This window comes from Colletotrichum acutatum, assembly GCF_030867785.1.
Source record: "Colletotrichum acutatum strain CBS 112980 chromosome Unknown BDZ83scaffold_206, whole genome shotgun sequence".
Lineage (NCBI taxonomy): Eukaryota > Fungi > Ascomycota > Sordariomycetes > Glomerellales > Glomerellaceae > Colletotrichum > Colletotrichum acutatum.
This window is the reverse complement of record NW_026849200.1, coordinates 26,529-51,578: the sequence shown is the minus strand read 5'-3', so window position 1 is coordinate 51,578 and position 25,050 is coordinate 26,529. Positions and strand designations below refer to the sequence as shown.

At 52.6% G+C, this 25,050-nt stretch overlaps 9 protein-coding genes across 9 annotated transcripts; 4 read left to right on the top strand and 5 right to left on the bottom strand.

Annotated features, from left to right (window-relative positions):
* Positions 1 to 568: 568 nt before the first annotated feature.
* Positions 569 to 2,141, bottom strand: BDZ83DRAFT_712708 (acyl-CoA dehydrogenase domain-containing protein; the record flags this gene model as incomplete). The annotated part of the gene is made up of 5 exons (XM_060511618.1): positions 1,812 to 2,141; positions 1,558 to 1,761; positions 1,426 to 1,505; positions 1,101 to 1,344; positions 569 to 1,044 (listed from the first exon to the last, which is right to left on the bottom strand). The coding sequence occupies exons 1-5, from the start codon at positions 2,113 to 2,115 to the stop codon at positions 569 to 571; spliced, it is 1,308 nt and encodes a 435-aa protein (XP_060358111.1). The 5' UTR covers positions 2,116 to 2,141.
* Positions 2,142 to 2,637: 496 nt separating this feature from the next.
* Positions 2,638 to 3,035, bottom strand: BDZ83DRAFT_642777 (uncharacterized protein). Its single transcript, XM_060509637.1, has one exon. It carries the CDS (start codon positions 2,900 to 2,902, stop codon positions 2,729 to 2,731), a length of 174 nt encoding a protein of 57 aa, XP_060358110.1. The 5' UTR covers positions 2,903 to 3,035; the 3' UTR covers positions 2,638 to 2,728.
* Positions 3,036 to 3,956: 921 nt separating this feature from the next.
* On the top strand, positions 3,957 to 5,528 carry BDZ83DRAFT_684826 (uncharacterized protein). The gene is made up of 5 exons (XM_060511244.1): positions 3,957 to 4,145; positions 4,256 to 4,522; positions 4,659 to 4,873; positions 4,945 to 5,055; positions 5,118 to 5,528. Exons 1-5 carry the CDS (start codon positions 3,963 to 3,965, stop codon positions 5,383 to 5,385), a joined length of 1,044 nt encoding a protein of 347 aa, XP_060358109.1. The 5' UTR covers positions 3,957 to 3,962; the 3' UTR covers positions 5,386 to 5,528.
* Positions 5,529 to 9,996: 4,468 nt separating this feature from the next.
* Positions 9,997 to 12,313, top strand: BDZ83DRAFT_642765 (FAD binding domain-containing protein). The gene is made up of 4 exons (XM_060509636.1): positions 9,997 to 10,763; positions 10,867 to 11,152; positions 11,476 to 11,790; positions 11,967 to 12,313. The coding sequence occupies exons 1-4, from the start codon at positions 10,368 to 10,370 to the stop codon at positions 12,230 to 12,232; spliced, it is 1,263 nt and encodes a 420-aa protein (XP_060358108.1). The 5' UTR covers positions 9,997 to 10,367; the 3' UTR covers positions 12,233 to 12,313.
* A 559-nt stretch (positions 12,314 to 12,872) lies between these two features.
* BDZ83DRAFT_593128 lies at positions 12,873 to 14,134 on the bottom strand (the record flags this gene model as incomplete). The annotated part of the gene is made up of 3 exons (XM_060506596.1): positions 12,873 to 13,211; positions 13,299 to 13,858; positions 13,921 to 14,134. The coding sequence occupies 3 exons, from the start codon at positions 14,132 to 14,134 to the stop codon at positions 12,873 to 12,875; spliced, it is 1,113 nt and encodes a 370-aa protein (XP_060358107.1).
* A 3,597-nt stretch (positions 14,135 to 17,731) lies between these two features.
* BDZ83DRAFT_657686 (major facilitator superfamily transporter) lies at positions 17,732 to 19,825 on the top strand (the record flags this gene model as incomplete). Its single annotated transcript, XM_060510982.1, has 6 exons — positions 17,732 to 17,968; positions 18,127 to 18,328; positions 18,443 to 18,990; positions 19,055 to 19,248; positions 19,306 to 19,417; positions 19,508 to 19,825. 6 exons carry the CDS (start codon positions 17,732 to 17,734, stop codon positions 19,823 to 19,825), a joined length of 1,611 nt encoding a protein of 536 aa, XP_060358106.1.
* A 209-nt stretch (positions 19,826 to 20,034) lies between these two features.
* On the bottom strand, positions 20,035 to 20,693 carry BDZ83DRAFT_175391 (uncharacterized protein). Its single transcript, XM_060501489.1, has one exon. The coding sequence runs from the start codon at positions 20,520 to 20,522 to the stop codon at positions 20,148 to 20,150; it is 375 nt and encodes a 124-aa protein (XP_060358105.1). The 5' UTR covers positions 20,523 to 20,693; the 3' UTR covers positions 20,035 to 20,147.
* A 62-nt stretch (positions 20,694 to 20,755) lies between these two features.
* On the bottom strand, positions 20,756 to 22,191 carry BDZ83DRAFT_642751 (uncharacterized protein). The gene is made up of 3 exons (XM_060509635.1): positions 22,000 to 22,191; positions 20,826 to 21,775; positions 20,756 to 20,778 (listed from the first exon to the last, which is right to left on the bottom strand). The coding sequence occupies exons 1-2, from the start codon at positions 22,036 to 22,038 to the stop codon at positions 20,909 to 20,911; spliced, it is 906 nt and encodes a 301-aa protein (XP_060358104.1). The 5' UTR covers positions 22,039 to 22,191; the 3' UTR covers positions 20,756 to 20,778; positions 20,826 to 20,908.
* Positions 22,192 to 23,260: 1,069 nt separating this feature from the next.
* BDZ83DRAFT_724535 (early growth response protein 1 is a zinc-finger protein) lies at positions 23,261 to 24,950 on the top strand (the record flags this gene model as incomplete). Its single annotated transcript, XM_060512670.1, has 5 exons — positions 23,261 to 23,911; positions 24,078 to 24,337; positions 24,524 to 24,737; positions 24,768 to 24,828; positions 24,859 to 24,950. 5 exons carry the CDS (start codon positions 23,261 to 23,263, stop codon positions 24,948 to 24,950), a joined length of 1,278 nt encoding a protein of 425 aa, XP_060358103.1.
* Between the last annotated feature and the right edge of the window lie 100 nt (positions 24,951 to 25,050).

The window sequence follows — 25,050 nt, the reverse complement described above, 5'->3', positions numbered from 1 at the left end:
GTGTATATCACTTACATACTGTATCCGTATATAGATCCTTCTCTTTTGTCTATTTCCACTTTGATAGGTTAAGCCACTTTACCACACTCTGTATGCCCATTGCTATGTGCCATAACTCGTGATAATAATGCTCAGGGCGGGGGGCCAACAAAACCAAGGTTCAGGAAAGTTCCATTCGAGCTCACGGATGTTCAAAGCTCGGAACGGGGAACCTTCCTCCAAATAAGCGTGGGCTGGGGTGTTCTTGCCTCGTCTGAGTATGAACGGGATCTCGCAGGAAAGTGTTGAGACTGTCGACCTCCTTTTCCTCCAGAACCTTGGGAGACGGTAGCCACGCTCGGCCGTACCTGCCTGCCCCTGTTCGCGAATCAAGATGCCGGATATTTCGGCGGCCCGACTTCTGAATGGTGTGCAGAGCGAGCCGGACGAACATCGGGGGGGGAAATTAGCCGAGATGATGTGCCGTGGTTTCTTGAGGCTATCGCGACACATGTACATTGTGAACTCTCTCTCACAAAGAATGAGCCGTTGTTCACGTTGTCATTACAGCGCTTCAACCATCAGTCTATCACAGCTTTGACCCCCTACTTACAGTCGCACCCATTTCTTGCCGAACAGCCAAGTCCGTAATGATCTCCTCACTTCCGCCGCCGACGATGTTAACTCGAAGGTCCCTGCTGATCTGTTCGACTCGAGCCCCAACGCCGCCACGCTGATACCCCGCACCACCAAATATCTGTTGTGCCTCTCGATTTGCCAGCTCTAGAAGACGTCCGCCATGAATCTTGGCCATGGCGATCCTTGATGCAAGTTCCGTGCCCATGGAGCCGGTAGCATGAGCATGATACGCAATCTGCTCGAGCCAGGCCCAATGCGACTCAATGTAGCGCGCCATCGTGATGAGCTTATGTCGAATGATCTGATGATACATGAGCGGCTTGCCGAATGTGTGGCGGTCTAGGGCATATGCCCAGGCGTCTTCCAGGCAAATTCTGGCTTGGCCATTCATGAGTACAGCGAGGATGAATCGCTCTTTGTTGAAATCTGTTTAGTCAGTATGTAACACGAGTTTCATTTCAACCTCTGATGGGGGTACCTACTGGTCATAATGTACTGAAACCCAGCGTTCTCTTGCCCAATAAGGTGGTTGGCAGGCACTTTGACGTTGTCCAGTGTGACCCATGTGCTGTCCCCAGCGTTCCAACCGCTATTACTGATCTTGCGTCGAGATACGCCGGGAAGATTGAGAGGGATGACCAGGACTGAGATGCCCTTGATTCCAGGGCCTCCAGTCCTGACAGCAGTTGTCATATGGCTGGCACGTATCGCACCGGTGATCCATTTCTGAAGGTTTATCAGTCCTGAGCCGTGACCAGTGAAGAGAAGCTGAGATTCATCAATATAGTGTTTGGATTCTTCACTTACCTTATGTCCATTGACCGTGTAGTATGTTCCATCATCTGATTTGATCGCCGTGGTCTTCAGATTCGCCAGATCGGAGCCACCTTCAAGCCTTTAATCACAGTATTTCCGAGAAATGCGTCCAACACAACTCACCAGTGGGCTCGGTACACCCGAGGCAAAAGGTCGTTTCCCCGGTGACAAGCCCAGGAAGCCACCACCTCTTCTGCTCTCCTGTGCCATGATGGATGATAGGAGGTACGCCGATTGTGGTGCCGCCGTTCAGCCCCACGGATACTCCGGCTGCCCATATTCTACTGGCCTCGTAGCTCACGACAAGAGAATGAAAGATGTCCCACTCTACGAACGATGTCAGAAGACGGCTTATCACAATGAAGCATCATGCTTACTCCCGGCTGGGACATTTCCTGGTAGAGGGATATCGCCAGCATATTGACGCGGCAACTCTGGAAAAGCCAGGCCTGATTTGGCGAAGTGAACTTTTGCTTCATCAGGGACATGTCCCTTCTCTTCCCACTCTTGGATATTGGGCGCGATATGCTCCTCGATGTACTTGCGCACATAGTCCCTCACCCTTCGATGGCTTTCATCGTAGTAAGGAGAAGTCAGGCTATTGTACCACGCTGGCTCCGCAAAGGGCGCAGGGTTGCCGTATGGCTCAACGACGGGAAGATTCTTGGCTTTGATAGACATTATCTCTCCTCAGAGCTCGTTCGATTCCTGCCCAGCATTCCTGTAGATGCCATGACTCTTGTCCACCAGTTTCCTAAAATAAATGTGCGGTCCGGTGCACGGTGCGGGATGAGCCGAGGTCCGTCTTGGATACAGCCGCTTGCCCCGCGCCATCCGTGTCGCTTCTTGTCACGTCTCGTCTCTACCCCGCGCTTGGGGGATGTCGGGGAAAGGGGGCTTAAATCGTTAGACTGGCCTTAGCGATCCGGATGTGCGATGCGGTCGGACTTTGTTACCTTTTGGCACGACTCGCGTCGGTGTTAGATAACGGCGACAACACTTGAGGCACAAGCTGGCACGGCTGGGCCAGTAACGCCTAGGTTTCGGCAACAAGGAAGCAGGCCACACCTTCTTTTCAGCTGAAATACGTCTGTTACTGCAGGCAAGGTCCTGTTACTATTTTCGACGGAGAGAGATGCTAAAGTGAAAGCAATTTGGGTGATTTTCTACGAAAAAGCATCTTCGACATTGGATCGCATTGCAGCAAGTGAGGTCGATGCTTTGTGACAGGCTCCAAACAAACCCACTTGATCGTCAACTTTGCCTACAGATTTTGCACCAAAAATGGGACTCTTCAGCCCGTAGAGTCGACTACAAAGGAACCCTTGATCTGACATCGAAGAATGCATACACCATGTATCATATGATATAGCATCGTAGCCATCGGCCGGAGAGATGTCTGCGACAGCCAAGCGCCCTCCCACAAGCAACTCGTTCTCGTGATTTGGAGTAACTCACAGCTTCGCATCTCACGATACCCCCCAAACCGAAAAGGAAATACCTCCTTCTCTTATTATCGGCCTCATTTTCTGAAAGAAGTATGTAAAGCCTCGGACGCGGCGAGTCATTTCGGGTCTTCGGCTTCGTGTTTGACGTCAGCGGTAGGACCTCTCCCTGTTCATCCCTGATTGACTTTTAAAGTTGTACAAGCGCACCTCTTTCCTCTTTCCCGCGCGTCTGGCTGGCCACCTACTCGACCGGCTATCAAACACGTGTATGTGTTGGCCGATCAAGCTGTCTCCGAATTGTCTGAACACATTGCTCCCGGCGTCCTGGGTATTGTCCGAAGAAGTCGAAACGCAACGGAAAGAATGTTGCACGTAGAATATCCGGAGAGAAGGGAACCAATAAGCCAGCATACTGATGCTAACGAAAGCTGCAGAGGGTCGGGATCTGAGCCGTCGTAAGCGAAGTTCTGCTTAGCAGAAACTCTACCATGTCAACGTCAAGCCATAACTTAGAGAGTTCTCAATCAACAGCTCCAGCTGCGCTGCAGTTGGTGGAATATCGCGAGATTCACGCGTTAGCAGGCAACCGGCCTGCATTCCTTTTACCGCAACATGTAGCTCTCTAATCCAAGTCCCGGGCGCTCAGCTGTGAAGGTGGTCACACTTTTGACTTTCCGTTATCGTGTACTCTGTCAAGGATGGCAGCACATACAAAGTTCCCGTCTCGCAACCCTTCTGAATGCCTTGTGTCGAACTCTATTCAGCTTGGGAAAGATCACCCACCGGCACGACGTTTCAGAGCTTGTTCAATTCAATCCATCCTCTCCCCTCCTCTTCTTTCATTGACTTTCCCAATCAGGTGTCTTTCCTTTCCCTTCTAGAGCCCTTCTAGTACTACTTTCTCAGCTTCTGCCTCTCGATGTCATCACCGCTGCTGCCCTTCCTATCAAATTTTCTCCTCTTCCTCCCTGCCACCTATGGAAGCGTCGTGACCTGTTGTATCGACCGACCGACCGATTGATACCCCGGACTCGGCATCGCGATATGTCGTTCTTTCGGTCATTGGACACGGTCAAAGGCATGCCTCTCATGACGCCGGAGCGAGAGGCTGCTTTTAGGGCAGAAAATCGAGCGGGAGAGGTGTACACGATTCACATCATCTTCTTTGTTCTCTCGATTCTTTCGGTTTGTGCCCGGCTTGCTGCGGCGAGGCAGTCTGGTCGGAGGTTGGCTTGGGACGACTGGCTGTCGGTAACTGCTCTGGTGAGTTTGTGATCTTCTTCGTGAACGAGTCGATGAAGTTGAAAGTCTTGTCACTTTCGTAGATTTCTCCATTATCCTCGAGTATTACACATTTCTCACCCATGCTGCAGGTTTTCATCGTCGGAGTGTTCACCGGCACGATGTTCTGGCTCAAGTTTGGGCTTGGTAGACACGAAGTAGTTGTTCACGAAGAAGATCCCATGAACATCATCCGATTCTATCAGACAATCTTCGCCAACGAGATTATGTATCCAATGGGGCTCGCAAGCGCAAGGTTATCACTAGTGATATTATATCACCGCATCTTTGGACTCTTCAGTGCAAGATACTACCTGTACGGTCTCATGTTCTTCATCGGGGCATGGGCAATCTATGCAGTAAGTCAGCTGAAATTCCAGCAGCAGAGACATACTCTAGAGACTGTCTTATGAGAGAGTGGATATAAAGGCGTGCTACATAGGACAGGGGATGATGCAATTGGGTAGTGTGTACAGATGCTGACATGAGATTTAGACTATCCCAACCATCGTAGCTTGCATACCCGTGCAAAACTTTTGGACTACACACAAGAACTGTCTTGATCTCTCAAAGTTATACATCAGTATAGCAGTTGGTAGCATTGTGACCGACTTTGTGCTGATACTCATTCCAATACCTTACGCGATGAGGTTGACGATGTCACCTTTCAAGAAGATGCTCCTCATTTCGTCTTTTGTATTCGGCGGTTTGTGAGTATCTCCGTTCTTTCCATGCTTCCGAGCAGATAAAAGAGGCAGACTTACTGAATCTTTACGATCAGCAACTGCTTCATCACCATCATAAGGTTAGTCAAAGTCTCAACCTTTGACTACAAAGATCCCACATGGGGAACCGTCGACCTGATGATTTGGACAGGATTGGAGGCTTATTGGTAGGCACTCGACGCCCATACACAATAACTTCTGTTCAGAGCTTACACTAATACGCGGATAGTGCCGTGATATGCTGCTGTCTACCAACACTTCGCCCCTTACTCCAAGTCCTCCGCTCTAAGTCCTCAGAAGACACTATCCAAAATGGAGGCGAAATGAGTCAGCCTGACGTCTATCTGAAAATGCCACCGCAAATAGCTTCTCGGTCATCTGAAGATGCACTTGAGGAATACGACTTCGTCAAGATGAGTCTCGCAGACCTTCAGCAGTATAGCCGACGCACGATGATCCAAACGGGAGGGACGGCGCTAGTGTATAGACAGCCATAGCAGGACCACAGTTAAGCATCATCTTAGAGCTAGTACTTAATATCAATAATTAGAACCCAACAATTCGAGACTGCGGCTGTTCGACAAAAGAACTTTCAGACATCTGAGAGCACTTCCAAGAAGACGACTGAGAAGCTTGATCGAGTTGGAGAAATTACGAGAAGCCCCGATGGTTTAGGGACCTTGAAGCTAGGAGCTTTCTCAGTCATGAAGACTCCACTACCTAATGAAGGGAATGTCTTGTCTCCTCAAGTGACATCAAAAGTACGTATTCGCAAGTATCTGTACCCGTGATTTACTTCTAACAGGTTGTCGATATGTAGAAGCTGAAGTGACTGCCAAGGCTACCGGTTTCAACAACTGCCACGCTAGGAGAATCAAGGGTTCTTCGAGAGATACGCTAATTCTTGTCGGCGGTCCTATTCACACTATTGAACCTAAACTCGCCACTGTCACACTAGCTTCCGCCGTACAGCCGTTCCGAGCAGAAACTCTATCAGGATCCTATCTACTCAACGTGTGACCGTTTACAAGTTTGAGGTAATTATCCGCACTCCAGCATTTTAGTCCCAAAACTTTGCCCTAGTTTCGCTTAAGTCGACTCCTTTAGGCATTGGTCCTTGCTCATGGCTTGCTTGCAAGCGATATTTTTGCTGCCCTTGGCCAATTTGTAGTTACGTGGAGTCGCGAAACAATCTCTGGACTCAAGTTTCCCCTGGCGGTTATGGAAGGAAGCGAGCGAGAGTGGTGTCGACCTCGTCCCAACAGCAACTACCCGTATCTCAATCGCACTACCATGGATCTGGATCCTTCTAAGGTAGGCTGCAGACGGAGCGCTACAGCGACTTTCGAAGATTATCATACGACTTCGTACCTAGTCACAATAGCACAGTTACATGCTTAGAACACGTCAGCCGAGGAATATTCAAATCATTGATACCACTCAGAGGGGAAGAAGGAACCGTTGGAAAGAGACGTTATGCTCGGATTAGGCTTTCAAAGTATGATCATGCCTAGCTAGATCTGATGAGGTCTGACTAACAAATATCAATTGCCAATAGCCTCGACTGAGTAGAGAAACCATGGTGAAACCCCCGGGAATCAGAGGACACTCAGAGAGGGAAGTATTCCATACTTTCCATCTCGAAGCGAATTCGTTTGCATGCTATGACATACACAACTCGCAGCCCCAGAATCTTCCAATTGTGGCGTGGCATGACGGTCCTTGGCCACCCAATTCGGAGCTCAAACAGCGTCCCTGGCATATTGGAATACCAACGAGTGGGACGCCCTGTCGAGTTCCTTGAATCCATCGATGTCTTTTCGAAGTACTCGCATGTGGTACACACGTTGGTGCCTGGCAGACTCCATCAACTACTGCGTATGCGGGCAATAATTCCCAATACTCCGGACACAAATCAGCTCTTTCCAGGCCGGGACCCTTCTCATAGCCCTGTCAACAACATGGACACCATGCGGACTCTCGATTTCTCTTAGTTCTGCGGAAGTCGGTTCATCACTCTGCTCGCCTGTTGGGTCGCATCGTCCCACATCGGTCGAGGCAAGTATCCGTACGGGTAGCTGCGCGCACCATATGTCGTCGATATCTGAGCTTCCACTCGACGACGTTGCCATCGACGCCTCTTTGATGGGCCGTTTTCCCACACTATCCAACGACCGTTGAGAGATCCTAAACCGCCACTATCACTGGTCCAGTCCAATTCGGTTCCTTTGCTCGTATGAACAGGGCCAACGCACTTGGCCCCCATGCTGTCACTTCTCACTCGCCAACAGCCCTGATGGGTCCTCCTATCCGCCCCCTGAAGGTTGGTCATCAAAAACTCTTCTCGCTGCAGGTTCTCCCCGGCTTCACTCGGGGACCGGGGCTCCGCCGGCGTAGCATTCAGAATTCCCAGAGATTCGTTCAAGAGTCCAGACTTCGTACTCTCCCAAACCAGGCTACTCGCTACGTCCCCTCGCTACCGCCTACGAAAGACTCGGGGAGCCGGGGAATTGTTAGCAGGCAGGTACGACGAAGGGCCCTGTCCTTCCCTAGTGATGTGATTTGATAGGATGTCAGGGCATCGGCGTTGAATACACCCGTAATGTGATACATCTGGCTTCGGGGCCGTATCTTGATCCGGCAATCTGGTCAGGAGAGCACCGACTGTCTACGTAGTATACAACTGCGAGGTGCGTTACATACAGTGTAATATGATCTGGCATGCTTGGATACGGAGTACATGTCGGATGTACATGGCGCCGTGCGGTATTGGCTACGCAGGACAGTTGTCCAATGTCAGCCACAGGATGGCATGGTTCTTATGCATGGCTGTGACTTCCTTGTCAAATGTAGACGAGCGGGAATTACAGGGACATGCACACGACAAAAACCTATGCTGCCCTGGTCAAGGCAACCTTGCGAGAACCAGACTGCTGGGCAGATGGTATCGAGAAGGAAAGGACTGAAGGGGGGACGGTAGAGCGGACATGGTGAATGGAAGACATCAAATGAATCCGAGCCAACATTTGGAGGATCGGAGTATTGTCAGCAAGCGCGATTCGATCTGATGTGTAGCTGTCAACTGGCGCCAGTCAGAACTTTGAATGGTGAGGTTGGTTGATAACTGGTTAGATCATCCCGCTAGTCAAACTCAAGACTAGTAAAGCAAGCCAACACCGTAACGTTCCATTTCGAGGCTTTTTCTGGAAGATTGTATGATTCCAGTCCACCATCTGTTATGACACGCTCTCTGACACGCACTCTCTCTGTCAGCCTTGACTTTCGTTCGACGGTCAGAGTCGTCATCTCTTCGCCGTTCGGTAACAGTTTCGGGAAGCAGCAAGAAGCAGGAGATGGGCTCCAGTAATTTAGGTGACACGGAACGCGGCGCTTTACCAAATTTATGGCTGTGTAGCGAAAGGGGAGGCAAATCACCGAAGAATATCCATGTTACGTGCTTGCAGCAGGATGACGAGGGTGCCTGTACGTACTTCGTACTTCGTCGTGTATTCGGCGTGCTGTGCCGCAACCTTGCATGGCTGAGGCAAGGGTCGTTGGTTGCGGGCGAAAGAGAACAGGAAGACGCCCGAAAGAAAAGTCTGATCTGCGACCGATGTTACCATCTTTGGCGCATCTTTTCCTCTGCGTGGGCGATGAATCATGAGAGTAAGGTGCTGATGGAGACGGTGGATATCTGAGGAGGGGCGAAGAAGATAGCAAGAAGAACGAGATGCGGTCCAAGACGAGCTTTTTCCTTAGTCGCCCAATCTGGTGCTTTGGAGTATCTGGATACGGCGAAGCCTTAAAGACCTGATACTGGTCGTGATCTAGAGGCAGCCAATAGGCCGGCTTAGAGTGCGAGGAGGCTTGGTGTGAGAGTACCAGACATTCCTTGTGAGCTCCAAAATGCTTACCATGGTTGCGAGGGATTGAGGTGAGTGAATTATCCTTGAAGCAACCGCCGTGAGTGGTCGTGAGAGGCGCGGCTGCTGCGCTAGATTACCACATCCTTTCCATGTATACTTCGGTGGAGTTACGGCATTGTTTCCCGGGAGCCTCCACTGGACGAGAATGCTTAGCCAGACACAGGCGAGAAGAGGGAAATGGGAAAATCCGTCTTTTGAAAGAGTGGTTCTGGGGGAGGGGGGCCTAGCTTTACAAGGTTGTGGGAGTTGAGCTCCGTAAATAGGGAAAATGGCCAAGAACGCCTGAAAAGGCACAGCGACACGAAATCTCCCACTTTTCTCTTTTGCCTGTGGGTTCCTCGGTAGAATTACGTACGGGCCCAGAGGTGAACTTTTGCAATTCAGCCCTTCTCTCTGTCTACCCCCCACCCCTCCTAACCTGTCCGAGATTAGCGGTCCTGGGGGTTGGCCTGGCATCCCCTGCGTTCAAGCGAGTTACTTTGGCCGCCTCGCTAACCTCCCCCAACTCCCTTTCTGTCTCGATAACTCACCAATGATCGAAATGAGCCGGCGTTCGACCAAGCGATTGGAAACCAAAGAGTTTACGAAAGTAAGTGCCATCGTCAAAGTGTGGTTGAAACTGCCGTTTGCTTGTCGGACCGGGGTGTGGTAGCGGCGACGACTGCGCACCGTTCCGTTGTGGCACAGACATTTGGCAAGCAAACAAAACGGGTTTGTTAAGCCTTTTTCTCCTCCCCCTCGCTCCCTCCCGCGCTCCCGCCCTCTTCCCTAGTGTGCCAGTGCCTGTTGTTTGCCTGTACGAAGTAGGTGTGTGCCGCTGAAGGAACAGCGCCCGTTGGAAGGGAGGGGATGGGAGACCCAGAGACCCAGACTTGCCCGTCGACGGCGTCTCTCCTAGGCTCTTGGTGTGTGTGTGGCACAGTTGGCGCCCGGGGGGGAGGTCTCCGGCGATCCTCCCGCCCCATGGGTGTCTCTGGCTGGACTATCCTTGCTGGTGGCCCCCGACATCAGGCGATTCCCCCAAGCAGGGGTCAAGGGAAGTGGGATTAGAGTTTTCGGTTCAAAAAGAGTACCTCAGTGGGGGTGGTTCGATGAAGGTCGAGGATGGACCGCGGTCTGGTTGCGTGAAATTGGATGACTTTCGGCTCCTCTTGCATCGGATGTGAAGCCCTTTGGGCTGAGGGTGCAGAGCCTGGTGGGAGAGTTCTGAGAGATGTGTTCCGCGCCCAGGCCGGTTACCATACATACAATTACATTATTACTGCATCTCATTGGTGCCGTTGCTCTCTTGCTCGTTTCATTTGCCTGCTTGCCGCACTGCCGCCACTGTTGTTGCATAGAATTCTGACTTATCGTCCATCGTTTTCAGCCGTTGTAAAAAAGAAAAGAGGCCTGGTCAAAGTTATACACGCCCCCTAGCCTCTCTCTCTCCTAGACCAATTATTCGTCCAACGGGCAAGCCACAAGAAAACGCACGCTCCAAGCAAACAAGCTGCCCAGCGGCCCAACAAAGAAAGGAACAGCCCAGTCCAGCACAGAGCACCTCAGCAGCCATGGCAATCTCACAGCAAGGACCCCTCCCCGTCATCATCGTCGGCGCGGGTGTCAGCGGCCTGCTGCTCGCGCAGTATCTCCGCAAGAACAACATCCCCTACCGTATCTACGAGCGCGACACGGACCTCACGACCCGCGGCGTCGGTTGGGGCCTGACGCTGCACTGGTCTCTCCCTGCGCTGCGATCCTTGCTGCCAGACGATCTTGTTGCGCGGCTGCCCGAGGCCTATGTTGACCAGGCTGCCGTCGCTAGGGGTGAGGCATCTGCGTTTCCCTTCTTCGATTTGAGCACTGCCGAGCTGAAAGGTGCCAGCCCACGCGCCCCGGAAAGTCTGAGGATTAGAGTTACGAGGGAGCGGTTGCGCCGTTTGGTGGCTACAGATATCGATATTCAGGTATGTTTGCTCTCCCTTGGAAAACCCACCTGCATTCCTTGGTTGAATACTGGGCACTTGGCAATGCTCCGTCAACAACTCCCGTGCTAAGTAGCAGTCGCAGTGGGGGAAGGGCTTCACGAGATACGAAGAAAATGAAACCGGTGTCGCTGTCTACTTCGAAGACGGCAGCTCGGTGGCCGGTCGCGTGCTCATTGCCTGCGATGGGGGGCCCTCCCGTGTCCGGCGCCAGCTCTTCCCGGAACAACACGAGAGACACCGGATCCCGGTCCGGGTGCTTGGCCTCAAGTTGCAATTGACTCCCGAAGAGATGGAGCCGATCCGGAAGCTCGACCCCTTTTTTCTGCAAGGTGCATCATCTCGGAATGATACCTTTCTCTATCTCAGCAGTAAGTTACTCCCTTTTCTTGGTTTTATGATCAGAGCGTAGGGAGTAGTATCCGATCTTTTCTCTATTCTTCATCTTACGAGAGTGGCTCTTGATACCCGATCAAGACGAAAGCGAGATCTTCTCTCTCTACCGATCCAGGGTTGTCCCTGAGCCGAGAGTGCTACGTTGGGGCGGAGACCCTCACCTCCCCTTCCTCCTCCATCGTCGTCTTCCTATCATTGACTTTCTATCTTGCGCGCACTTGTACGCAGGGCGGAAAAATGAATAAGCCCAAAGAAGATAGAACAAAAGGCTAATTACACACTTTCCCCTAAACTGCAGTGCTTGACGCCCCTGGAAACAACGACGACAGCACAGGCAAGTACAGCTGCCAACTGTGCGTCTCATGGCCGGATCGTCCGGGCTTTCTGGGTAAGCCGGAGCCGGTCGGCTATCCGCAGACGGACGCCGGCAAGGTCGAGCTCATCAGGTCGTTTGCCGAAGGGTGGTCGGAGCCGTTTCGTTCCCTTGCACTCGGCATTCCCGCTGACACTGACGTGAAACACCTCGACCTCTACGACTTCCCTCCACCAAAGGGGTTAAGGTCCAAGGGGAGGGTTGTGTTGATGGGTGATGCCTTTCATGCGATGGCGATGTGTAAGTTGACCAGTACCCGTGCCTTCTTTTGGTTGACAAATCTCCTCGTTTGCCCATTTTCTCCGAGACGTTTCGTTCGGCATTGAACTCTGGGTTTCTTGGCCTCTCTATCTACCATACCCTTGAGGGTGGTTCGTCTCAAATAGACAAGGACGTATGGCTGACGGCACGCACAGACAGAGGCGAGGGTGCCAACCACGCCATTCTCGACGTTCTCGACTTCGCAGAGACCGTTGGGTCCAAGTTGAGCGGCAACAACAACAACCTCGCGGACCTTCGAGCCGTTCTGAACATTTACGAAGATGCCGTGGTCTCCAGAGCCCGACCCGGCGTGTTGGCGTCGCGGCGGGCCTGCATGGATGCGCACGACTGGCCCAAGATTAGCCCTATGAGTCCGCTCCTCAGCAAGCGGGAGATGAAGCTTCAGTTTGATGAAGAGTAAATGGACTATGGAACTTGCGGATAGCCCACCTGTAGCTTTAATAATCTGTCTAGTCTAATTGATTCAATCATGATATAAACACAGACAAGAAAGATCGCGTACACCGTGTTCTCGGGAATGGGGATCAGCATCGTGTTGTGGGATGTACGGGGTGATGGGGTGATTTCTTGACACGTAACCGTCCGCCCACCACCTACCAACCACCCCGGTCTGTTGTGCTCCCTCCACCGCGGTGGAGAGAGATCAGCAAGATGAGAGCCCTGTGCTGTGCCTGTGCTGTGCCTTGCCCGTGCTGTGGTGATTACCAGGTTTCCCCCCATCTTGTTCCCGCCGGCTTGCGATCGAGGGTATCATTCTCTGCAGAAGCGAACGAGTGATGATGCGATGCGGTGCGCTTCCGTTAGGTCCTCAACCGGATTCCGAAAAAAGAAGTCCTCAAGAGGAAGTGATCGCTGCTAATGAACAAAACATCTCAAGCTTCGTGTGTCCAGCGCCTCCGACGCCTTACAATCGATCCAACGAATACGATGCTTTTCTTCCCAAAAAAATAAGTCCCTTTTACACATTATCATCTTACATTCTCGCCATTTGAATGATTTTTATGCTTTTGAAATTGTGCTGATGCGTAATGCCCCCCCTCTTACACATCTGAATCTCGCGAATCCCTCCGTCGCGTGCCGCCGTTTATCCCACCATGCATGCCTGATTTGCTGTCCACCCTGTCGTCGACCTGGACGCTGTACGTCACCGACTTCATAATGTTGCCGGGCAGAATGTTCTCCTCGCTGCCGTTGTCGCCCTTGCTGTGGTTTGCCGAGGCGAAGACGGACTTGTCGTGGTTCATCTCGCTGAGCTTGTACCGCTCCCCGCCTTTCAGGTGGCTTCGTCCGTGCGACGAGCCTCCAGAGTATTTTGAGCGATAGTTCTTGGCCTTCTTCATGCATACGGGTGCCAGGAATGGAAGTGAAGACACGATATTCTGCCCATATTCATTAGCCATTTTGGTTCACCGGAAGACACGGGAAACGGGAAGCGCTCGCGGCCGCTTCTCCGGGAGAAAACTTACGCCAACGTTAAATTCAATGGTGCCCCACAGGACCAGCATCGTTGAGTTGCCGTCGCCGTATTGAATGCGGTTGATCTCGAGGTATCGCAGGATAGAGCAGAGCGTCGTGAACAAGCCGAGCAGGAAAATTGCAATGAGACCAGCCTTCTTCTCCACTCGAACGTTAAGCTTCAACAGCACCGGGATGGGTAGTACTGCCACAACGACGTCGGAGACAATGGTGACAACGGCGTATGCGGTGAAGGACGGGCCCGCGGGCAGACAAGTGCCAGCCTTGAGAGGGTTCCATGACTTGTCGACGGGCGTGCAGGCAAAGATTAGTGAGAACGAGCACCCCAAATGTGCGATGAAAACCAAGATGATTGTCAACCAGACGATGCGGCGGTAGTTCTTCTGGTCGGTGCCCTTGAGGAGGCGGAGATAACTGATCAACAGGGCAATTTTGAAAAAGCTGATGCCCAGTTGATAAAATGGGCGACCTGCAAAGTTGATACGCGTGTATAAAACCAGATTGTCCTTTGGTCTAAGCTTGATGGGCAAACCGAGGCCATATCTTGTTTCTGATACAACGTATTAGAATCATTGGTGGGAAACAAATTCAAACTTTTGACGTGATACTTACGTGCAATGGTAAGGCCGGAATAGATGAGAGCAAATACTTCGGATAAAACCGACATCCAGTCATCGGCAGCCAGACCACGTGCAGAAAATCGTATCCAGATTCGAGACCCCACGACGATGACTGAAAGTACCGAGAGGACGATGACGACGGCGATGATGGTCGGCCATTGCGATATGGCCTCGACCTCGGGCGTTGCGTTGAGAACCCAGCCCATGGCGGCGATTTATGAAATAAAACCGTTGGTGCAGCGGCTGCGTGGCGCTGAGTCGTAAATCCAAGACAAGTCCAACAAAACTTCCCGATGAAGAACGCCGAGGTCTTTCGTGACTCGTCTAGCGTTGCCGCGATGTGGTGTGTAACTGTGGCTTGCAACCAACACGATTTGACGTCCAACGAAGTTTCCGAGTTCCAACAAGAAAACCAAGACCAAATAAACGCGGGACCAACGGCGTAGTATAAAACCGGGCTCGAATGGGGGATAGGAATAAAAAGGCCAACGGAGGTTAAGGGGACTTGGACTCAGGGGAGAAGCGAGGGATGGGGAGGAGGGGGGAGGCGACCAGCCGACTGGTAAAATAAGATCCCAGCCTGCAGGTCGAAAGCAAGGGACACTTTATGAATTTGGTGGAGAGTAGCAATACACAAACAGCATCCGCGAACGTTGAACGGCCCAGAAACTAGGGGGGCGGTTGGCCACTTTAATCTTTATTACGTCGTGTGGTGCGGTGCGGTCTTCTACCGCCCGCTCGCGCGTGGGATGTGTGCGTGGCGTTGAACACTATGTGTGTGATGAGTGGTGCAGCATGGCCCCTTCACCTTGCCTTTTGCTAGCTGGGAACATCACATTATCCACAAGGAACAAGAAAATATGAGCCAGTCGCTTTGCGTATGCGTGCTCCGAGCTTCTGGGAACTTTGGAAAGTAGAAAAGAAACGAACAAGCTATGGGGTACGGATACCTGCTCTATCCTTACGAGGAGTCGAGAGAGTGTCCCCGCCTGGTCTTGCTGCTTCGACACCCTGAAAAGCTCGCAGGTCACGACATTTGGGGCAGGTCAAGAAAGCTCACAAGTGACAAGGCAGAAGGGGGAATCTGGGATGCCTTGTCTGGCAAAGGCAATCGCTCCTCAAATTGTCTCAACCACCGCAAGGATTGGGCCAGTCTGGATGGAATCCGTGCAATGTGATAGGGTTTTGGGACCTGGTGCTGGCATGGCCTTGTTAATGTCTCGATGCTCGGCCACTGGCCCAATGACCAGGCTCCGCCAGGGACCTTCATCCATCGGGCATGGGGCGACGGCCGGGAAAAAAGTTGCCATGGGAAGGGAGATACAGTGATGCCACGCCATACGCAGTAATGAGGGGTGGACTGTCTTCGGGTTATTCGTAAATCGAATGTGACGCTGGGCAACATGAAATGTGAGAAGCTTCCAAAGAAGAGGAAGGTAGGTCACGGAAGCGCGGGAAAGACAAAGTGTTTGGGGGATCACCGCAAGAGGCTCCGCAGCGAGTGCATCGCTGCATCGTTCCCTTTTCTTGCGATTTGATGCATCATCTTCTTTCTGGGTTTCTGGCTGCTACACGCTTAAAGCTTTGCCAAGCCTCCCAAGTCTGGTTTCCGAATTACATTATTTCTTCTTCCTGGGGCCGGGACTGGGCTGGCTTCGGTCGTTCTCCATCATGCCGTCCGGAGTACCATCCGAAGAGGAGGGGGGTGTGGCTGGCGTGGTACTCCAAAATGCGTGTGGTTACTTCGGGACAGAAAAACTTCCACGGAACAAAATTGCTCTTCGGGAGAATACTTTCAGAAGTTACCAAATGCGACCACGGAAAGACAGCGGCTGGCTTGGGTTAGCAACGCCAACCGTGGTACCATGGTGCAACAGCCTACGACGGCCAACGCGCCGGGGTTCTTGGAGGGGAGAAGTGAGAGAGGTTAGGCCAAAAACAGAAGATGCGACGGCAAAGGGACGCGGGCGGTGCTAAGCGGCATTGCGTCTGCTGCAAGTCGTTGGCAACTTGCAAGGTCTGAACGGACCACGGACGGTAACTGTCAAACTTCCACCGTTCGTGGCCCTGGCTTTTTCTGCTCTGTTGACTATTGTGTTGGCGCCGAGGCGAAGGTTGACAGTTGAAAGTTTCTCTTCCCGAAAGTCTACTACTGTGTTGTGTGTGTAAATGCGGAACTTCCTACGCAATTGAGTCTTTTTTGGTGTGTCTGGAACCCCAGCAAAGCAGGCGACAAAGATTAACATCGTTCGATGGCAGAAGCCAGATTGACACTTTGACAAGTCCAGTAGAAGTCGGCTAGACCGTCCCGTCTTGTCGCCTTGTCATTATTAAAAACTGCCCCCATTTCTGCCCGTCTTCTCGCAACGCCCCCGCTCGCAGGAGAACTTTTTCCCCTTTTCTGCCCTCTCATTTGCAGAGAGCTCAGAGCCTCACTGCCTCAATACCGCTTGACCTCTCAAAATTCCCAGTTATCTGCGTTGGCCCGCCACATCACGACAATGTCTTCTGGGTTGATGACTCGGATGTACGATAAGAATCAGCAGGCCGCAGATGAGCGGATGGGGATAACTTGAGAAGCAGTTTAATAGAGAGGGGAGGAGGGGCCCTTATTTACGGTCGCCATCAAGCCTGGATCCCCGCGCAAAACCACTCTGAAGAGCGGGCCGACGAAAACCAAGAGCTTTAGAAGTCCCAGAATCGTCGCAAAAGTCGCAAAACGGAATGGTATTGGCATACAGATCATAGGCTAAGAGGTGATGCGGCCGGATATGAATGGGACAGGGCCTCTTCAATGGGCCTTTTCTAATGGGGTGAACAAGCCGTAGGAGGCCGGGTTCTGGCTTCACCTGGATCCAGTCCTGGGCTGAGAGGTACGGATATGCCACCACTTCCACTTGTCTATGGAGCACTTCGTACTTTGGCAGAGGAGGAGCCTGGAGGAGTAACTCGTCAAGATCCATCGCTCGCCAGACCGGATATCCCTCGTTCTCGAACTGGAGGTCCAGGTTGCATGCATCGGCCACCGGGGATCGGGCCCCAGTCTTCTTTCTCGTGAGTTAGGGGTCCCCCCGGTCCCCTGCTCCGACTACGCAAACCTTGCATGCTGCAGGCGGGGATCGGGGAGCTGCGCCGTACGGTACGCTAAGCTGTTGGTGTGGTCGATTTTTGGGAGGGAAAAGTGATAATACTTGCGTCGACATGGGGTGATATGTACTTAGGTGAGACCTGCAGCACGCAGGTAGCACGTTGCTCGTCTTGTCTAGCCCTCCTCCTTTCCTGCAGCTGCTCCTCATCATCCAAGTTCCAACAAGATATTCTTGTTCAAGTATTGTAACTTGTGGACTGCGTGGTGGTGGTTCTGATACCATTCTTGTACACATCTCCTGGCGGGGTCCCTTTTACTGGACGAACTACTAATCAGTCGAATCGACTATTGTCACTCCTTGCTTTTCCTCCTTTTCATTGCGACTTTCCCCTCCTCTTCATCCCGTTTTATTTCTTTTACCTTTTTCTTTTCCATCTGACGCCTGCGCGGATATCAGATCAGAAATCTCGACTACCACCCCCCAATCCAACCTTCTTTAGCCTTCAGTCCCGCAGCGGAAGCCTGTGCGCGCCTCGTCGTCGATCACCAGACAACGGACCAACTTTGCTTTTGGCATCTCCTTCCCGCTACTGAGTGCTAAGGTAGTAATCGAGAACGGGTCACATTTCTTCCCGTTGTTTTGCTTATTCTCTCATCCTACCGTCTTACACCTACCGGCGTCTAAAGCAAGACAAGACATATATATAAAGCAAACATGTCCGTCGACGAGAAGAACCCTCAGGACTTTGTGAGCTCGGCCGCCTCGTCCGACTCCCACGCTGACACGGGCAACATCGACGCCGCGTGGAAGTTCCTCAATGACCATCGCGATGCCGGCACCGACACGAGCTCCGTGGACATGAACGCGCTCAGACGCAAGATCGACTGGCGCCTCGTTCCCCTCATGTTCCTCTGCTATACCATGCAGTTTCTTGACAAGGTCATTCTCAACGTGAGTACCTTCCACGTGGTCTTCGAAGATCTCTTCTCCCACTACAACCTCTCTATCATCCAGCTCATGTCTGAGCGGCCTGCTTGCTTTTGCGACCCGGACTTGTCTCTCACAGAGTCACCACGCGACCCAATGCTAATGTGATATCTGACAATTAGTACGCCGCCGTCATGGGCTTGAGCAAGGACCTAAAGCTCGTCGGCAACGAGTTCTCCAACATTGCCACTTTCCTCTTTGTCGGTCTTCTCTGCTTTGAGATCCCCAACAGTAAGCCTTACCCCATCTCATTCCCCATACCACCGGAAGAAAAGCAAGAAAAGAGAGACACGAACGACGTAGAGACTCTGGAGAAGCTCGAAGGTGATAGAGAAAGTCGAACGTTGAAGAGACACGAACCATCAAAACTCGGACCATGAGCACAGTCTGCAAAAGGAAAGCGCAAGACATTGAGACTAACATAATATCCTCCCACAGTCTACTTCCTCCAAATGGTCCCCGCGGCCAAGTGGTTGGGCCTCAATGTCGTCCTCTGGGGCACCGCAACCGCCTGCGGTGCCGCCGCCCACAACTACCAGTCCCTCCTCGTCTCCCGCATCTTCCTGGGTATCTTCGAGGCCACCATCGGCCCCTCCCTGATGCTCATCAGCGCCCAGTGGTACACCAAGTCCGAGCAGGCCCCACGCTTCTCCTTCTGGTACCTCGGTCTCGGCCTCGGCCAGATCCTCGGCGGCGCCGTCTCCTACGGCTTCCAGCACATCGCTCCCGGCGCGGGTCTCGCCGGCTGGCGCATCATGTTCGTCGTCCTCGGCTGCCTGACCGTCACCATTGGCATCTGCACCGTCCTCTTCGTGCCGGACACGCCCATGCAGGCCCGCTGGCTGAGTGACACGGAAAAGGTTGCTCTGCTGAAGCACGTCAGCGTCAACCAGACGGGCATCGAGAGCCGCAAGTTCCGCCCCAAGCAGATCCTCGAGGCTCTCATGGACCCCCAGATGTACCTCATGGTCGTCGCCGTTGTTCTCGTGCGTACCATCCCGTGTAATTTTCAAATATGTGTAGTTTGAGTTTCGCTGACCCTTTCCACAGCTGTCCGTTTCTAGCGGTGTTGTCACCACCTACTCTGCGACCCTCATCCGCAACCTCGGCTATGACTCCAAGCACGCCGCTCTGATGAACATGCCCTCCGGTGTTGTGAGCATCTTCTTCACTCTCCTCGTCGGCTACGGAATTCGTCACACGTCCAACCGGTGGGCCTGGATCGTCGCCTGCATCATCCCAGCGTGAGTCAACAGTGAATCTAGCGTCCGAAGAAAAAGCAAAATACTAACCCTGCTCAGCATCATCGGTGGCGCTCTCATGTCTTTCCTTCCCGTTAGCAACCGCTCCGGTTGCTTGGCCGGCATCTACCTCGTCAACGCCGTGGTTGCTCCCTTGACCGTCTTCTACGCCGTAAGTACACCTCTGAGTCCCGAGGCATCCGAGTCTTGAAAGACGTAAGACCATGTAGCCTGTGGACATCACGACTGACATGTTATGCAGTGGACTGCTGCCAACTTTGGAGGTGCCACCAAGCGTGCCTTCGCCGCCGCCATCGTCTCCGGCTCCTTCTCGCTTGGCAATATCATCGGACCCCAGACCTTCCAGGCCAAGGACGCGCCCGAGTACCGCCCGGCCAAGATCGCCGTCATGGGTACCCAGGCCGGCTGCGCTCTCGTCACCCTGGCGCTGTACGCCTACTACCGCTACGAGAACAAGCGCCGCGGCGCCATCAAGCAGTCCGAGGACGCTTACATGGCCCCCGAGAACTGGCAGTCGATGACCGACAAGGAGAACAAGTCGTTCCGCTACACCTACTAAGGCATATGTGCTGAAAGCGGATTGGTATGCACAGAGCGCAAAAAGTTCCGAGTTCTTGTTGAAGAAAGAAAATATACTTATAGATGTATATAGCATTTGGGCAAAAGGGGGGAGGCTTATTGTACATTACTAGATCTTGGTACTGACCAATGAGACCACGTACCTACCGACGACTACACGTTGCGCCGTCCGTGGGACTCTTTCTTGGTTTCAGACGAGATGGGTCTTACGCGCCGATAGCAAACGACATAGCTTTTCAGCTTACATGCCCGTTACAGTTTCAGGCTACATTTATCTCGCCAACGGACGCTTCAGACTGGCTCTACGTCCGATGCTTTGCCTGCCGAGGTGGACGGGCAGAGGCAAGGTATGAGAATAGAAAGAAAAAAAGATGTTTGGTCATCCATCCCTTACTCCCGTTGCGCGTCATGGCGTTCATTAGTCTGTTTATGGTTGATATGTAAGGCTGACTGGACGGCATACGGCGCCACGGTTCACCAAGTCCGGTCATGTTACCATCCGGCCGGCACTGGGAGGATGTTGGCGCTGCGGCTGTCTTTAATTTAAGCTTCATCTGACCGCCCTGTGTCAAGTCTGTCGTGCGGGTCGCTCGGGAACCTTCCACCCACTTACCGACGAAGCAAAAAGGGAAAAGAGGGAAAAAAGGGTGACAAAGGAGAAAACCCAAAAACCCCATCGGAGGTCGGTGCTCACGGCCAACTCTAACGAACCAAGCCAAGCCCAAGGCCTCTACGGCAAAAGCCCTAAAGACTTGGGCCTAAAGACGCATGGGTTACCAGAAGAGGTTAGCACTTCCGCTATGCTTTTTGACAATGGGATAAGAAGATGGGTAGACACTGGGCTGATAGTTCTTCCAGGTTCACTTGCACAGTTCAGGTGTAGTGGTATTCGCCTAGTCTGCTTGGTCAGATTGCGACCCCAACCTCTAGAGTCTACTATGACATTTAGCCTATGACAGCTAGCTTAATGAAGAGCTTACTCGCGTGGCAAGGCACCGGCACTGAATCCCGTCGGATTTATGTCGAGGAGCCCGCGCGCGAAAGCCTCAACCTCTGAGCTATCTTATGCCAAGGTCTTGACAAGCTCCTTGAATTCCGCTTCGGTCATCCTCTGGACCCCGAGCAATTCGTTGGTGGCATTTGTGTCGAAAGTGAGCTGGAGCTCAGGGTCATAGACGAATCGCAAGACGATATCTTCGATGACGGACGCGTCAAAAACCCCAGAGAGGAGCTTCTGCACGCCCCGCTCGTAGCGCTCCTTCGTGCTGACTTTGATGACTTCAATGTCTATATCGGGCAGAGCTTCCTTGACTAGCTCCATGATCCGGTTCTGCGTCAGGTTGATCACCTCGATCGTCAAGATCTGGTTCCTGGTCGCGTCGGGTCGTTTGAGCACGCCCACAACCGCGTCGCCAAACGCCTTGCGCGTGCTCAGCCCAAATCGAACGTTGCCATCCTCATGGATGTAGAATTTTTGTTTGGGGAGGCACATGCCGGTGTCGCAAGTCATGATCCATTCGATCCAGGGCCCGCCGAGGATGCTTGTATACTCGATTTGCCCTATCTCGGCTGCCTTCTGGAGCGCCTCATCGACTCGAATCTTGGAAGCTGAGAGGGGTACAGATCCCGCACTCGGATTCCGATGGTCGGAGCCGAACTCCGAGGGAATGAAGCGCTTTACCTTGGCGGCGATGGCAGCCTCAAGGATGCGCAAGAGGAGGGCTTCGAGGTGGCCTGGGACGACGCAGACGACAGCATCAAACCCGCGGAAAGCAACGGTCAAGTCGTCCAATGATTCATAGTCAGCTGCGACAGTCTTTATTCCCGGGGGAAAAGTCTTGGCGTTGGAACCCCGGGTGATGACGACAAGGTTAAAGATGCCGGCGGCAGCGAGTTGGTCGACTATGACATGCCCGAGGTCGCCGGTGCCCTAAGGTCGGGTAGTAAGTATGGGATGGGTGGTACGGTGGTCAGTGCAGTGCAGTTTGATCGGGCTGCCTATGTTAGGCTTTGTTAGGGGTACAGGTACGGAGTAACCGTAAGCGTTTAGTAATGTAAGGATAGTGTATCCGTAGTGTAGGGGCAAAGGGAAATCGAGGGATCCACGATTCGTGGCTCATGCAATCTGTAAAGAGTAGGTTGAGTGTGGCTTACTCCAATAACGGCAATATTCTTCAGGGTAGCCGTAGTCATGGTTTATTTTTGTCGACTTGATAGGTTGTCTCAGGTTGTAAAGTTTTCTACAGAACAAGGGGGCTTGATTGATAAAGCGTGTCTGAAGTATCCGTAGGCTAAAGACTTTGAGTGGTAGAATGCCGATGATTATGTCTCTCTAGTGATGTGAGGGCATCTGCAACTCTTCTGTATAGGGCGATCCCCCATTCATATTATACAGAAAGGCCATGAGAATCTGCCTATAGCCATCATTATTCATCAAGTCCGGGCCCTCCGCTGTTGCTTACCGTTATCCTACCGGTGTACCGGCGGACGCACACATAGGCTCGGCGCCCGGTGGCCCCGCTCCGGCGGTAGAGGCCCCATTTATCTCGGTATCCCACCGGCTGAGTAATGGGGCCTAAAGATGGGCCAGACGGACGCCCAACCAATCGTTGGCGAGCATAGGCGCATCCAACTGCCGAGGAAGGTTTAGCCTTGACTCCCCCCCTTCCACCGTCCACCTCAGTCATCTCCCTCCTAGGTAGTCCTAGTCCCCGGCCTCCTGGCAAGCATAGTCGTCTCGTCCAAGAGCTAAGCGTACGGCGGAATCAAGCGAAGTCCACGTCCGAACACCCAACATAACGCCCACACACTCTCCACGCACGCGGCACACACACACACACACACACACACAAGACCTGGACCTGGACCTGGACCAGACTACCTAAGCCTTTAGCCCTCTTTAACCTATCCTATCCTATCTCTGCTCTGCTTGCTCCGGGTGGCTTTCCGACCCCCTTCTCAAGCAACCTCTTTTAGATCTAGTTAACCCGCCGGCAACTACTTCCAGGGCAATGGATCTATCCCTTCCTTGCGTTGGAGGTCCCCAGAATGCCCTTCACCTGCGACCATGAAGGCTGCGGCCGCTCCTATCTTCGTAAGGAACACCTCACACGCCACAAAAAAGAGCACTCTGCAACGCCTTCATTTTCCTGTCCATCATGCGGTACCAAGTTTACAAGAGGGTATGTATGACTATGGGTGGTTGACAAACAACCCATCCCCTCCCTAGTACGTGGTGTCTCTGACACTATTTGTCTTGTCACCTGTCGCGTCCATCGGGTTGCATTCCCGAGACGCTTTTCGTGGACTGACTATCGTTTGTCGATGTCGATCGGATTCTGGATCCCGCGCGAAAATGAATAAGTAACCGCGGGGAATTTTCTAACAAAATTGTAGAGATACCCTCCGTAGACATATGGTACTACATGGCCCTTCAGCCCCGCCAACCCGCGTAGCACAAGCCTGCGTTCCATGCCACCGGACAAAGACCAGATGCGATGGTCAGCAACCCACCTGCTCAACATGCAATGACAAGGGGAAATCGTGCGAATGGCCCCAGCCTCGCGGCGGCAGCAAGTCGCTGACGGACCGGTCTTCCTCCTCGCCGTCCAGCTCCTCCGGCCTACCGACCTCGGGCTGCACGCCGCCCGCGAACTCCATGGTCTTGCCCGACCACGGCGGCCACCCGATGACAGCGCCGAGCATGCAGCATCAGCATCAGCATCAGCATCCGCAGCGTCCGCCCACCGGCATGACTACTACCTCGCATGCGATGATGTCGGCTGGGCCCATGCCGATGACGACGATGTCCGACACCCTCGACTTCACCACCCCGGGATCCATCCTGGACGAGGCCATGAGGCTCCAGCTGCAGAGTATTTACTTTACTAAGTTCCATCCCCAGTGGCCGCTGCTGCACCGGGAGACGTTCGAGACGACGGCACAACCCAAGTTGTTGATGCAGGCCGTCATGACGGTTGGGCTATGGTTCGCTTCGTGGCCTGATGCCAGGAATCTAGCTATCAAGTTCCACGATAGCCTCCTGGTAGAAACAGGAAACAAGCTTGTAAGTTGGTATTGTTATCTGTTGTTTACCAGACTATGTGATATCCTCTGGTCTTCTGCTTGCATACTTACGCTTGGACGGGGGTCCTTGCCAGATACACGGACGTTTGTCGTTGTGTCTGGCAACCTATTCGTAAATAAGTGTCTTGTGCTAATCGTCGTTACAGCTTGATCTACTGGAGCAGTCAAGACAAGGCATGCTCTCGCCACGGATGGATTTGCTCCCAATTTTCCAAGCCATGCTGATCTCGACAATACTCGTGCCGTATCGAGCGGACCAGTCCATGGACAACGTGATGATGACACACGCCATGTTACTCGAGACGTTCAAAGCTACGGGAGTATACGATCAGTCAAAGATCAACCTAGGGTCGCAGCTCTGTGGGCATAGTGGATACCCCTGGATCTTTAAAGAATTATATCAACGGTAAGCCAATGCTCCTTCTCTTGATATATCACTACGCCAAGAAAGACGGGGACAGAAGGATAGAAACAACTGTATCCTCTTCAACTTGTTTTTCCTAGCAACTAGAAGAATCAGTCTATTCCCGATGGCATAGTTTTTCTCAACCTCAGTAATACACGAGTCATGGCTAACTCTATTCACGTACAGTCTCGCTGTCTTCCAGTTCAAGCTACATCTAATCCTCCAAACAATATTCATTACAATACATCCGGCGTTACGCCTATCCCGCAACGCAGAGCCGGGCATGCTCAGGGTAAAAATACCGCTGCCGTTGATGATGTGGGATGGGCCCGCGGCGCACTGGTACGGCATGGTGCCGACAGATCCCGCGCTGCTCGACGCGAATACCGGCGACGAAGAGGTGCTGATGATTAGCAAAATGTGCGAAAAGGCGAGCCTCACGATGGACAACAAGGCACTCGTCCCGCTGCTCTCCTGGGACCGGTGTTTGGGTATGGCAATTTGGTGCTGGTGTTTACGAGGGTCTGAGAGCGACAAGGAGTTTATAGAGAACGTGAAGCCGTTTGTTCTCGATCCGTTGAAGGATACGAATGTTTTTCCAGGTTCCGGCTAGGATGGGATGGCATTCAATGCGAAATAAACAAGACGAAAAAGGATACTGGAAAAATTGGTACACTGGTAGCGTTCGATTTGCTATGACGTAAAGCTTCTTT